Source organism: Nothoprocta perdicaria, unplaced genomic scaffold (genome assembly GCF_003342845.1).
Source record: "Nothoprocta perdicaria isolate Ctin4 unplaced genomic scaffold, notPer1 scaffold_59, whole genome shotgun sequence".
NCBI classification, from domain to species: Eukaryota; Metazoa; Chordata; class Aves; order Tinamiformes; family Tinamidae; genus Nothoprocta; species Nothoprocta perdicaria.
Window position 1 is genome coordinate 1,462,942 of NW_020455854.1, and position 14,022 is coordinate 1,476,963.

General features: G+C 61.1%; 1 protein-coding gene across 1 annotated transcript; it reads left to right on the forward strand.

Moving 5' to 3' along the window:
- Positions 1 to 68: 68 nt before the first annotated feature.
- RHOT2 (ras homolog family member T2) lies at positions 69 to 11,149 on the forward strand. The gene is made up of 19 exons (XM_026048986.1): positions 69 to 119; positions 188 to 246; positions 628 to 709; positions 839 to 882; positions 2,206 to 2,259; positions 2,440 to 2,492; positions 3,019 to 3,127; positions 3,618 to 3,719; positions 4,408 to 4,506; positions 4,754 to 4,862; positions 5,166 to 5,286; positions 6,190 to 6,274; positions 7,457 to 7,602; positions 7,695 to 7,795; positions 7,870 to 8,000; positions 8,460 to 8,540; positions 8,749 to 8,871; positions 9,083 to 9,285; positions 10,704 to 11,149. The coding sequence occupies exons 1-19, from the start codon at positions 83 to 85 to the stop codon at positions 10,819 to 10,821; spliced, it is 1,857 nt and encodes a 618-aa protein (XP_025904771.1). The 5' UTR covers positions 69 to 82; the 3' UTR covers positions 10,822 to 11,149.
- The last annotated feature ends 2,873 nt before the right edge of the window (positions 11,150 to 14,022 follow it).

The window sequence follows — 14,022 nt, forward strand, 5'->3', positions numbered from 1 at the left end:
CGGGGGGCGCGCGCGGGGCCGCGCCGCGCGCTGGTGCGGCCGGAAGCGGCGGCGGCCCCGGAGCGGCGGCGGCGGCGCCGCCATGAAGCGGGACGTGCGGATCCTGCTCGTGGGGGAGGGTAAGCGGCGGCGGGCGGGGGGCACCGGTGCTGCCGCGGGCCGGGCCGACCCCGCGCTCTCTTCCCAGCCCAGGTGGGGAAGACGTCGCTCATCATGGCGCTGGTGGGCGAGGAGTTCCCCGAGGAGGTGAGTGCGGGGCCGAGCCCGCCCGGGAGCCGCGGGGACACGGGACGGGGCTCTGCGCCGCCCCCCCTCCGGGGACACGGGACGGGGGACACGGCACCGGGCTCGTTAAGGGGACACGGGGCGGGCGCCCGGGGCGGCAGCGGCTCCGTGGGCGCCGCGGGGCCCTCTCGTGGGCTCGGGGCTCCGGTGTTGCCCGAGGTGGGTCCGGGCTCGGGGCTCCGGCCCAAACCGCGGCCGCCGAGGGGCTCCGTGCCACCGTGGGGCTGTCCCCGCCGCCCCCGCCGTCACTTGGGTGCTGTGGCCCGTTCAGGGGGCCGAGGGCGACGCGGGGCCCGTGGGTCGGTGCTAGGCTGGGCCCCAGCGGCCCCGCTTGCCTTGCAGGTGCCCGCGCGCGCCGAGGAGATCACCATCCCCGCCGACGTCACCCCCGAGAAGGTCCCCACGCACATAGTGGACTATTCGGGTAGGGACCCTTCCTCCCAGCCTCGCCTCTCGCCCTCCTCGGCGCTCCCGCGGCTGCGCCGGGGCCGACGGGCTGCCCGTTGCGAGGGGCAGCGTCCCGTGGTTGGTGACAGCTCTGTTCCCCTTCCAGAGTCGGAGCAGACGGAGGATGAGCTGCAGGAGGAGATTGCCAAGGTGAGCGGGGCTGGACGAGGCACTGGGAACGGAGCCTGGAGCCCTGCTCTCGTGCCCCTAGCCCTGCAGTTTGCAAGTGATACAGGACTGATCTCCGTTAGCCACCCAGAAACGTGCAGGCCATCGGTTACCTGCAGRTTAATGCTGTCAGCACGACTGGTGGTTTAATCCATTGCTGCCTTGTAAGCTGTGTGGTTTGTCCTAGCYTTCTGGGTGGCACCTAGAAGAGCAGCATGGGGAGCTCACTGCTTTCCAGKGGGTGGAAGGGACTGCTGAGCATGGGAGGCACTTTGAGCCTCAGGACAGATGATCCGAGGGGAGCAGCAGTCGCCAGGTTGGGCAAAACCCCAGCCTGAGGCCCCAGGCCTGCCCCATGGCGCAGTAGCACCAAGAGGTGGATTTAAGTGCCCKGGGGAGTTCGGGCTGGGGGCACCAGGGCCCCCACGTCCCTGCGAGCAGCCAGGCTCGCTGGAGGGATTCACCTGGCTGGCTGGAGGGACCGGCCCTGGATGCTCTTCTGCGCCCTGGGCTTGGCCTTGCTGCACAGAGGAAGATCTCTCCATATGAGGGATATAGCAGGTGCTCCCCTGCGTGTCTCACGTGAGCAAAGCCCTTTAATCCCCCACCTCGGGGAGCTAATGGCCGGGGAGGTGGCTCAGAGGGCGCTGGGGTCCTGCTCCCTCCACCCAGACAGCAGGAGGGCAGGGGCTTAAAACAGCTGCAGGAAATCTGCCTAAACCCTCGGGTATTCTCAGGATTAGCACTAAACTCTCTCCTGAAAGAGCCAGTGATTCCTCTTGTCCCCTTTAGATAAAGTGTTGGTGTCAGCACTGTTTAAAGGGGGTTGGAGAGCGGAAGGCAGTGGCAAAGGGCAGGACCTGGCACCAAGGAGCGAGTCCTTGACCCAAGCAGCCCGTTGCAGAGCCTGGCTTAGTGGCAGGGGACACATCAGTGCCCTAGAGCTCTGCCTTGCGCCTTGGGGCTGAGCTGCTCTCCGTGCTGCTGCATCCCTCCCTTTTCATCTGGCTTTGAGCAGCCTCTTAAGCAGCACGGGCAGAGCAGCCACACGTATGTCCTCTTCTTTAGAGGCACTCGATGCCCAGCAGACAAGGCAGCCACCCACAAGCTGCYTCAAAAAGAGACATACCCGTGTTAGTCAGGACAGGACTGCTGCGAGGGAAGGCCTGGCACAGGGTGGCTGTGCCAACCCTTAGCTGACCCTTCTGGTTTCTCAGGACCTATAAGCATCAACTGCCCTGCCCAGGGGCTGCAGCAGGGCTGCCGGGACCCTCCCTTCCCGCCCTCTCCYCTCCTCTCTTGCAGGCCAACGTGGTCTGCGTGGTGTACGATGTCACCAAGGAGGCCACCATCGAGAAGGTAAAGACCCTTCCGTGTCCGGTCCCGCTCCGGCGCTGGCATCGGTGCCGCGGGGAGCCTGCCGGGGAGCGGGTGGCTGCAGGGCCCTGCCGACGGCCGCGGCGCCCGTACCGGGAGCTGGGATCTCCCTCTGCCTCACCAGGCACTTCTGACAGGAATCCTGCTGTGCTTGCCTTTCAGATCCGTACCAAGTGGATCCCCATGGTGAACGGGGGGCTTGAGAAGGGCTCCAGGTACCAAGTCCAGTGTGATYTGTGGGTGCAGAGTTGGGCGATTCCGGAGGCTGCAGGTTCCCCATTGCCTTCCTCTCCCACAGAGGTTGTTGAGACTGGATTTGTGGCTAAACCACTTGTAGCAGCCAAATGTGGAGGCTCTCGTAGCTGCGGCAGGAGGGTCAGCAGAGAAGGTCCCTTCCCCCCTGCCCCTCCTGGCAGGCGGGCAGGGAGAGGAGGCTGCCAAGGGAGCGCAGAAGGCCAGAAGCTGCAATCTGTGCGTGGATGGTTTAAGCAGAAGGCTGCTGTGCTGGATTAAAGGCTCCCGAGCATATTGTTGCTGGGTGAAAGCATAAGCAGGATCAGGCAGTCTGCTTCTCCAGATGGGTGCTCCCGGTCGTGGGAGGCAGGAAAGCTGCTCTGGAGCCTGCGGAGGAGGGCTGGGCTCCCCAGCGTGCAGCCCAGGAGTGCGTGTGGCCGGACAGGCCAAGCCTTAGAGAGGGATGGCCTCGCTCACAATCTCTGACATCCCCTATCTCCTTCCCAGGATCCCCATTATTTTAGTGGGAAACAAGTCTGACTTGCAAGCGGGGAGTTCCATGGATGTCATCTTGCCCATCATGAACCAGTTTTCGGAGATTGAGACTTGCGTGGAGGTGAGGGAACCAGAGGGTTTCTGCAAAGCCTTCCTGAGGGGTAGGAGCACTTTTCTGGTGTGAGCTGGGGACAGCCTCATGCTTGCAGTGATCTGTGCTGCTAAGCCTCTGCAGAAGCACCTCGCCTGGGTCTTGAGGGCCTGGAGGGGATATACTGTGCCTTAGATCATCCTTTGTCTTCCTTGTAGGAAGCAGGTTTCAGTTTCTGCTCATTCTTCCTCTCGAGCTGCTAACTGGTGTTGGAGCCTATGCGCAGCTCCTGTTGCCTCCTGGGGCTGCCAGTTGGGCAGAGCTGGGGGCTGAGGAGGAGGTTTCCCATTTGTTTTTCCCTAGTAATGGGCAGTTTCCCAGTGAGYGCTTTGATGCGTTARTGTGTGGCTCGGGAACCTTGAATCRTCCTCTGGTGGTCCCTGCTCTTCCCTCTGCCTCATGKCCCCAGTCTGTTGCCTGCACCTTCRTCACAGGACTCCCTCCTCTCTTTGTACCCTAGTGCTCTGCCAAGAACCTTAAGAACATCTCTGAGCTCTTCTACTATGCCCAGAAAGCTGTGCTGCACCCCACTGCCCCCCTCTATGACCCAGAGGAGAAGCAGGTAAGAGGTGCTGCCTGATGCCCCTGTTTAACCCTGCTCCCTCGCAGCCACTGGCAGGACTCTCCTTCCTGCTGTGTCTGCAGGAGGGCAGTGCTCTGATCTGCGTCACACCTCCGGGTGACAGGGAGGACATGAGGAGCCTGTGGGGTCTGGTGATGTCTTAACAGTTAGTGTTTCTCCTCCAAGCACATGTCCACTTAGATGTGGTCAAGGGTGTAGGTTCCTGCCTGTGACTGAGGATGACCATTCTCCTACTGTGGCTGCAGTACCTGATACCTGAGCTAGCTGTGTTGGACTTTGAGGAGGGTGAAGGGTTTGAGCCCCCCTGTCAAGAACAGGAGGGAGGCAGAGTCCCTGGGGGGAGCCAGCAGGGAAGAAAATGCCTGGCTCCCCATGCTCAGTGCAGCCAGCTGAGTGTAGCCAGGATACAGAGAGATTTGTGAAATGGAAGGACACACCAAGGTGGAAGTCCTTGTGCTCCAAACTATGTGACAACCACGCTGAGAAAGGTCAGGGAGAAACCTTTTCCTAGGACCATCCAACCTTCAGACTCCCAGCTCCAAGTATCAACAATACTGGACCATGTTGTCAGAGCAGTGCAGGAATGGGCTCTGTGCCTGGGGATTCAGGGGGGAATGACCCTGGGTGAAGGGGGTGCYATGTTGTCACCGTGCTTGGTCCCTTACAGCTGAGGCCTGCGTGTGCACGAGCACTGACCCGGATTTTCAACCTCTCAGACCAGGATAATAACCAGATCCTTAGCGATGATGAACTCAACTACTTCCAGGTAGGGCTGGTTTGCTCTACATTGGCAAGAATGAGAGGCTCTGGAGATGCTGAAAGAGTCTTGCTGTGTTGGGAGAGTGAGGAACAGGGGCTGGGTAGGATCTAAGGCAGCAGTGCCTGGGATGGGTGGATTTTCTTTCCTGAGAAGGTCCTTTCACCCCTTGCCTGGGGAGAAGTGCACCAGCGAGGCAGAGGCCTGTGCTATCTGCGTGCTCTGCTCATGATGACTTTACTTTTTGGTGAGGTAGAAGTCCTGCTTTGGAAACCCCCTGGCCCCTCAGGCCCTGGAGGACGTGAAGATGGTCGTGTGGAAGAACACCACGGATGGAGTGCAGGACAACGGCCTGACGCTGAATGGTAATGGCACAGGGCTCCGTGCTCTTTCCAGGCAAGGAACAGAGGGATCCATCTGTGTCAGCGTGTTGCAGGGGAGCTTGTGCTTGCACTCAATCTCCTTGCTCTCGTTCACAGCCTAGTTCAMATTCACAGCCTAGTTCAAAGTCCCTCCTGCCAAAGCAAGCTCAAGCCTGCCATGGCTGCTCAGAGCCATCCATTGAAGTCCCCTGTTATCCTAAGGGAATGGTGATCCTGGGGGTGGATTCCTGAGGCTGAGTGCCTGGCTGTTGCTGCTGTGTCTGAGTTGCCTGGTGTCTCCTGYAGGCTTCCTCTTCCTCAACACACTCTTCATCCAGCGGGGCCGGCATGAGACYACGTGGACCATCCTCCGACACTTTGGGTACGACGATGAGCTGGAGCTGACAGATGACTATCTCTACCCGCCGTACGTATCCTGCTCTAGCATGGGGCAGGCATGGGRTGCCACCCTCGTGATATGTGACTTGGGACCCCAGCACCTTGCTAGATCCTTTCCCCCTCTTGGGATCTGCTGSTTTCTTCAGCTGGCTCTGAAACCTGCCTTGATATTGGTGCCAAGTGCGTGGGCAGGTCTGTGATCCTCACCTTCCACTGTGGGTAGGAGCAGATCCCCAGCATTGGCAGTAGTGGCCTCTGTGCTGGTGCTTGTGCTTCTGGCTGTGGCGTAGGCAGGAAGGAGAGGGGAGTGAAGACACGTTCCTGACTTCCCCTGAYATCAGCAAGGGGCTTTTGAAGGCTCTTCTGTCTGTGTTTGAGCTGAGCTGTCGAGAGCAATAAGTTGTCAGCCTTGCCCTCCCGGCTGGCTCTGCAGCTTCTGTCTCCTCTCTGCTCCCTGCCACCCCCAGAGGTGCTGATGTGACAGTAACAAAAGGGATTGACCTGCGAGCTGCTTCATCCTCCCCTCGCTAGACAGCAGGGCTACCCGGGCAGTCARCAGGGCCCGTGCTGGTGGTGAGCACCAGGATTAGTGCTGTGCCCTTGGGGAGCCTGYCCTGAGCACAAGGCAGAGCAAGAGCAGTGCTGCTTGCCTTGCCACTCGGGCACTGGGGATGCGCTAAGGAGAGTCTGGCTGTCAAGACCTGCTCAAAATGTGGGGCCTGTGTCAGGAAATAGCCAGGCCAGAAGCAATCATGGGCCTTGAGMAGGAAGAGGGAGTGGGCAGCTCCATGCTCCGGGTGAAACCTGGCATTCCTGAGGAGCCAGTCGCACATTTGCCCTTCGTTCAGGGTTTGAAGACAAGAGGTGTTGGCAGCTGGTGGGTCCCGTGGGGGTGGACAGACAGGCTGCTCACTGCAATCTCTCCTGGCAGGTTCCGCCTGCCCCCCGGCTGCTCCACAGAGCTCAACCACTTGGGCTACCAGTTCCTGCAGCGGCTGTTCGAGAAGCACGACAAGGTGGGCAGCGTGCCTGGGTGGGCAGGGGGTGCTCCCTGCCAGGCCTGCGCCTTTGGGCATCGCCATTCTCCTGTCTGTCCTTGTGCTGCCTGATTTGGGTGCACATGTGGAACCAGAAAAAGGCTTTTGACTGTCACAGCAAGCGCTCCCTTTACAACCTCTCTGCTGTGGCTTGGGAACACGTTCACCGCAAGCTGTATGTAGGGACAGCACAGCAGCTGTGGCTGTGACTGCAGCAGCCTGTCAGGTGCTCAGGGCTGTGGTCTTTACTCCTGGCCAAGGGGCAGCCAGGAAGGTGCAAAGCTCTTCACAGGCTCTGAGCTGCTGGGCCCGAGTTGACATCAAGTTGGCATGCGCCCTGCATAGTGCCTGGGCACAGCGTGCTGAGTAGCAGAGGAGAGTGGGCAGAGCTACTGCCCTGCAGCCACAAGGCACATGCAAGCCACCCTTCCTGTGGAAGGAGTGGCAGACCTGGAGAGAGGATTGATTTCTGCCCTACTCTGGYACTTTGGAGGAGAGAAAGGTGTGTTATGTCTGTGTGCTGCTGGAGTACGTGCAGCAGTGAGGACTCAGCGTCTCCGTGTGCTTCAGTGCTGGCAGACCCTCTGTTGGGTAGCCCCGTGGCACTGCAGCCTGAGGGCCCTGCACTTGTGTGCAGTTACCTGAGGGCACCAGCGCCCTGGCAGCCTTGGCTCCCTCACTGCTGCCCCCAGCCCTTGCCATCCTGCAGTACAGAAAGTCAGGCTGGACCAAAGCAGGCTGCCATGTGGCGGCTGCCCCCAGGGAAGCCACAAATAGCAGCAGGTCAGGGCTGTGGAGTGAGTGAGAACAGGTCTTTCCTGCTAACAGGGCTGGCACTGGCTACAGCTGTAGTCACAGAATGGCAAGACCCCTGGCATAACCTGCCCCTGGCACAGTGATGGAGGCGTCCCTGCTGCTCAGGCTGTCTGCACTGCGTCCCACGGATGCTTTTGCATGTTCAGAAAGCTCTGGCCTTGCTTGTAATTGGTTTCTGCTGCTCAGAGAGTCCCTGTTTCATTCTGCATTACTGTTCAAAGTGGCTCCAGTTGTGCTGAGTTTCCTCTCCGGATCATGATGATATTCCCTGTGTCTGTAGGGAGATGCTAGTGCACATACAGGCTTCGTTGTACCTTAGTTGCTGACTCCAGTTTGTTTTTGCAGGACCAGGATGGAGCCCTCTCGTCCACAGAGCTGCAGAGCTTCTTCAGCGTCTTCCCCTGCGTGCCCTGGGGCCCCGAGCTCTACAACACGGTATGCACCACTGATAAAGGCCTGCTTTCCCTGCATGGATTCCTCTGCCAGTGGACGTAAGCTCAGTCCCTTTCCCCTACCTTTACTCCACTTTGCTTAGTGCTTACTGACCTTGCTGGCTTCCCTGGATTGCTGGTTCTGTCTCCAGGCTCGTAGCTTACGTGGATGTCCGGCACTGCTTGGAGTGCCTGGGCTACCTGGGCTACCCCATCCTCTCGGAGCAGGACTCCCAGACCCAAGCCCTCACAGGTAATGGCAGTACCCTCCCTTCCTGGCACAACTCAGGCGCCTTCCTCCCTCTCACTCGGCCTCTTTCCTCCCAGTAACCCGGGAGAAGAGGATTGACCTGGAGAAGGGTCAGACGCAGCGCAACGTCTTCCTCTGCAAGGTGCTGGGAGCCAAGGGTGCAGGCAAGTCCGCCTTCCTGCAGGCCTTCCTCGGCAGGAGCCTCGCGGTGAGTGGCTGCTCCCCTGTCCTGTGGTGCCGGGCACAGCGCCCTGGCACCCTCTGCCCGGGAAGCAGGAGCCTGAGCTGCTGCTGAGGGGAACCTTCCAGCACCCCCCAGCCCTGGCCACGGCTTGGGACTCAGCTTTGTGCTGTCTGCTAAACTGGTGGCACCTGCTGGCATCACTGCTGTGCCCTTAAATTTGAGAAGGGCAACCGGCCACATCCCTCCATCCTGTGTTTGCCCAGAGGGTTGTGCCTGTCCCCAGCAGCAGTGACCCCTGCTCTCTGCAAGGGATGCTGTTTTTTCCCCGCTTCTTGCAGATGGCCCTGTTGCTCTCGAGTGAGGCTTGATGGCCTCCAAGGACAGGGGCTGTCTCCGTGGGGGCTTGGGGCACTGTGAAACATCTCCCCTTTCCTGAGCCCCACTCTTCCCTGCTGACTGACACGGTGTTTTCATTGATGGCAGGCCCAGAGGGAGAACCGAGGAGAGCCATCCCTCTATGCAATCAACACCGTGCAGGTCAACGGCCAGGAAAAATACCTCATTGTGAGTGTGGGAGAGGAGGGATCGCTGCTGTCTCTGCCTGTGAGCAGGGGGTCGTGGTGGGGTTGGCGCTGTCCCTGCCTGTCTCTGCTCGGCCTGCTTGTGCCTGCGGCTGTGCTCGCGCTGGCACAGTCTGTGTCCTGCTGTGCGAGACAGCCCGATGTCCTTGACGTGGTGTTTTTGCCACATCCCCCTTCCCTTCCCGCTGCAGCTGTATGAGGTCAGTGCTGACACACCGCTCTCCAAGCCGTCGGACGCAGCCTGCGACGTGGCCTGCTTGATCTATGACCCGAGTGACCCCCAGTCCTTCAGCTACTGTGCCAGTATTTATAAGGTAATTAGCAAGGGGTTAGTCCTCAAGTGGCAGCCCTGCAGGACGGTCTCTGGGGCCGTGGAGAAGGTCCCAAGGCTTTAGAGCCTCTCGGTGATAGCATCTCCGCTAGCCGAGTTACCCGCTCTGGGCACATCCCACTGGGTGAGGCAGCGTCAGGGCTGCAGCCTCAGCCCTCCGTGGGCCTCCGTGGGCCTTCTGCCTCTCTCTGCAGCAACACTACATGGACAGCCAGATCCCCTGCGTCTTTGTGGCCTCCAAGGCAGACCTGCCCGAAGCCGCTCAGCAGCCCGGCCTCTCGCCCACGGAGTTCTGCTACAAGCACTGCCTCCCGCCACCCTTCCCCTTCTCCTGCCACAGCCAAGGCCCGCCTGGCACCGCCGTCTACACCAAGCTGGCCACGGCCGCCACCTTCCCGTTAGTATCCTGCCGGTGGAGGGGGTGCTCAGGAGAGAGGGCTGGACCTCGGCACTGCCACCTTTTCACCCCGTTTCTGTCTTGGCACTGCCACCTTTTCACCCTGTTTCTGTCTTGGCACTGCCACCTTTTCACCCTGTTTCTGTCTTGGCACTGCCACCTTTTCACCCTGTTTCTGTCTTGCTTTCTGTGCCGCTTTCTTTGGCATCTGCTTAGAGGAGTAATTGAAGCAAAAGAAGGCCAATTCTCCCCCTGCTCAGAGAGGGCAGAAGGGAAATAGGTTCTTTTCTGTCCTGTGCGTCTATGGCAGATTTATTAGATAAGCTGCTGTGGTTGGATTTTTACTTTTGAAGGCTGAGATTAAAAAAAAATAAACACTGAAGGGGAGTAAGCAGCCCAGTTTGGTAGGGCCTGCAGAAGGGAGGAAGCAGCTATTTCCTCCTAAGTGGATCTRACTGATAAAGAGGTCAGTGAAGCAGGACCTCAGTTCACGCAGCCTTCCCTTCGGGAAGAAGCCTGGTGCAGGAGTAGGGAGGATGGGGTGAGGATGGGGATGAGGAGTAGATGAGGAGTAGTGAGGGATGGGGACGCATCACCCACAGGGATGGGGACAGCTCCTTGGGGGAGCTCTGGGACAAGGAGGGAGCTGTAAACAGGCCTGGAGCAGGGCCGGGGGCCGAGTGCGCCTGGGGAGAACGGGTGGGTGCACTGGAAAACAGCATGGGATTAGTAACGAGTGGTTTTCCCTTTAGCTTCTTTTCAATAAACAACTTTATTTTTAGAGCTGACACTTTTTTTTTCCCCCCTCTGCAGTATTAAAATTTAAATATTCTTAATATATCTTAGGGTATGTGGTATAAATAAATAAGAGCGTAATGGAGGACCAGGGATTGGCTGCTCTCCCCCGATTTAGTGGAGGATGAATAATGGATTTGTCTTCCCTCCTTGGAGAGGGGCATGTTAATGGGGGATAGCACGTGCTTAGGGAGGACCCAGCCTCTGCCCTTGGGTCTCTGTCACGGGGACAGTGCCAGCCCTGGACACCCCCATTGCTGCCTGCGTCTGCTCCTGGCTCTCTGTTTGCTCGGAGATGGAAAGGCAGCTTGACCTAGAAAGGAGCCCGTATCTATCCCCCCTTGCTCGTGCTAGTTCTTTAGATGCTGGCTCTCGCGAGGCCGCGGGAGGGCAGAGCCCCCGGCGGCTCCGCCGGCGCGTGAGGCCCTCGCTCGCCTCGATGCTGATGCCGGCTGGCGGGCGCCCTGGCGCGGGGCCCGGGAGGCTCCCCGGCTCTGTGCAGCTCATGGCGGGGTGGCCGGGAGCTGCGCTCACCCTGCTGTGCGGCGGGGCCCCCCCGGGGTTTTGGGGTGCCGGGGCAGCCCCCTCTGCGCGGCACTCACTGCTCTTCTCTCTCCTTGCAGCCACCTGAATGCCCTGGAGCTGGGAGCCGCCTCCTTCTGGCTCCGCGTGGCCCTGGGGGCCACGGTCACCGCCCTCGTAGGGTTCACCCTGTACCGCCTGCTGGCCAAGAACAAGTGAGGACGGCTCCGCACCCCGGCCTCCCTCCCAGTGCCGCCCCGACAGGGCTCCCGCCCGGAGCTGCTCCCTGCCGGGAATCCCTCCRGCCTCGCCCGCAGAACCAGCGATCCCGAATTCCTGCACCAGCAGGACACACAGCCTGGCAGGGGTGAGGCCCTTTCTGCCGGGGCACCAGGTTCACAGGGCCTCAGAGGGTCGTCACCCACATCTTTTATTCTGATTATTTTTTTAATGCTTGTTTTTATGCTCAGATGTGTTTGGGGATCTGTCAGGCTAGGCATATCTTTTCCCCACGGAGCCGTGCTGGGCCCTGTTCTGTGGGAGAAGATAGATGTGTGCATGTGTATATATATATATATATATATATATTTATTCATATATATATATATGTACACATTCACAGAGCCCCTGGGGATGCCGGCAGCCCTGGCATTAAGGTCATGCTGCTGCACAAGAGCTGCTGCAGGGGCCAAGAGCCCTGGTCCCCGAGGCCACGTCCCCATCGGGAGTCCCCGCATCCCTCTGCCAGCGGGGGAGGCCTGGGGCCTTTCCCGGTGCAGCTCTCTGCCTCTKGGGGTCCCTTGGCTCCTGCCCCGTCCCCTTGTCCTGGGGGGTGCTGTGTGCCCCCCTGCAAAGGGAGCAAGTGCCACCATGAGCACTCCCAGCTCCCTTCTTGGGTCTTTGTAAAATATTTGGAGCCCTGGGTTGTGCCAGCATCTCGGTGCCCCTGCCCTTCCTGCCCTGGCTGGCAGCCTGTCCCCTCCCCGCCGCTGCCCTAGCCCCYGCTGGGGACTGGGATCCTGCTCAGCAGCCGGAGTTGCTCGATGGCCAGACCTGGCCCCAGGGCTGCCCTTCAGCACGAGCTGCGGCTGCTCCCACGCCCGGTCACGGCAGCACAAATGAGCCGCGCACTGGGTCTGTCCTGCTGGCCTTGCCACCCTGTCCCAGTACAGTGTCCCAAGGGGCACCACAGCTCCCAACAGAACTGGAAGCCCTTTCCTGCTGGAGCAGCCCCTTCCCCCTGGAGTGGCCCTGGCCCCTGCCTGACTCTGTGCAGGGGTGGCTCGAGTCCCGTGCAGACCTGGGGCCACCCTGTCCCCAGGCTCCTGAAGAGCGAGGGCAGCGTCGTGATCCCTGTGGGCTGGTGTCCCGCTCGGCTCCCTGTCTCCCTGCTGCGGGAGCTGCTGCCTGCGTTAGCGGCACTAGACCTGAGGCTTCCACCACGCTCAGGGTGGGTTTGCTGACACCCGGCTCGGGGCAGCACGGGCTTCCACTAACTCCTTTTCTATACGTTTGTCTATTTATCCCCTTCCTGTGTGGCCTGGAGCCCACGGTGGCTTGGAGAAGCCTTGGCTGCTCCCAGCTGCYTTTCATGGGATGAGGCCTGGGGTGGCCCCCAGTGGGGTCTCTGTCCCTGGCCAGGTGTGTGGCCCCGTGTGCCCTGCTGGTGTGTGACAGTCACAGCCACCTCCGGGGCTCTGTTTCTCCCCTCCCTGGCCTGCTGTGCACAGAGTGGCCCCGCTGCAGCACCCTCTGGGCCCTACTGTTTTAGGAAGTTTGTTCTCTACAGCAAAATAAATTTTTACACACCTTGTGAGCACTTGCTGTGTTCTGTGGCACCAGGAGCGGGAGGGCCCCCCTCTTGCTCTGCACCCCGTTATCCTGATAGTCCCTTGKGCTGCCCGGGCTTGGGGAGGTGGTGGATGGCAGCACGGGCTGCTCCTGGGGTGGGGGCTGTGGGGGTGCTGGGGAGCCCAATGTCCTGCATGGAGCCCCTGCCAGCAGGCACGATTGGGATGGAGGCAGCGGGTCCCCGTGTCACCCCAGCAGGCTGTCCGTGTGCGGGGACAAGGCAGGGCCCGGTGCAGCCCTGGCCATGGTGGTGGCTGCTGCGGCCCTGGCTCCTCGTGCCCCAGCCCATGTGGGGTCTTCCCTCTGCTATTCCAGTCTCTCCAGGCTCGGCAATTGGCACTGGGAATGCTGGGAGAGCCGCTTTTCCCAGGTCTAGGCTGTGTGGGCAGGTCGTGCTGGGCAGAGGAGCCCCAGGGCTGCTCGGCCTCCCCGAGCCTCAGGCCCTGTGAGCAGGGARGGAGCAGCACAAGCCCCGCGGTGCRGGAGGGAACYGAGGGGTGACGGGCACGGACCCACCTGAACCCCCTTGAGGTGCTGGCGATATGGGCCAGGCCAGGCCTGGTGCTGCCGTGGCGGTCAACGTGACGTGGGCTKAGCTGAGGCAGCCTCTGCGCTGCCCGAGGAGTGAGGAACCAGGGGAAGGTGGGGCTGGGGGGCACCCAGGCAGGGGCTCCTGGTGGGCTGGGACATCAGGACACAGGGACAGCACGCCAGGAGACGGGTACCCAATGGAGAGCAGGAGCCCGAGTGCTGCCCAGAGCCCTGGGCTGAAGGGAGCCAGGGGCAACACGCAGGTCCCAGGGCTGTGACACGTCCTGCAAGTGCCGGGACACCCCAGGTTYCCTGAGCAGGGCCCCACGGCCACCCTGGGACGAAGCTGTGCCGGGTGGTGGGTCCTGCTGTGTCGCCTCTGCCAAGGAAAGTACCCGTGTTCCGGCAAGAGCACCCGGGGCTGGCGGCTGCCTCGTGTCGGGACACAGGACTACCTGCCGGGCTACAGGTGGGACCAGTGCCACAAGCACCGTGCGCCTGTCCTGGGCTGCCCGTGGKGAGAGGCAGGGACCTGCGCAGAGACACCAGTACCTGGACGCTGGTATTTGCCTGGGGATATTGGTACCCATAGTAACCTGTACAGGTATGGCTGTGCTGTGCTGGGACATGGTCCCCAGCTGGGATGGAGGGCCAYGTGCTGGGATGCAGCACTGGGATGCAGGTGCTCACAACAGCGCTCGGGTACCTGTTGCCAGGAGGCAGGTCCCGTAGTGGGATGCAGCTACCTGCGGTTGGGATGCAGGAACCGTGCAGGCATCCACTGGGATGCAGTTACTGGGATGGAGGGCCCTGGCAGCGGGATACTGGGACGCAGGGTCACGCACCGAGGCGCCAGCCCCCCTGCAGGGGTGGGGGTGCAGGGACCGTCCCAGGAGGCAGCCCCCCCTGTCCCCGGGAGTCCCAGAGCAGAGCGCGGCCGCACCGGGATGCAGGGACCGCGCCGGGATGCAGCGACAAGGACGGAGGGAGGCACGGCGCGGGATGGGGGGGTTGCGGGTCCCGGGCTGCGGGCGGGGC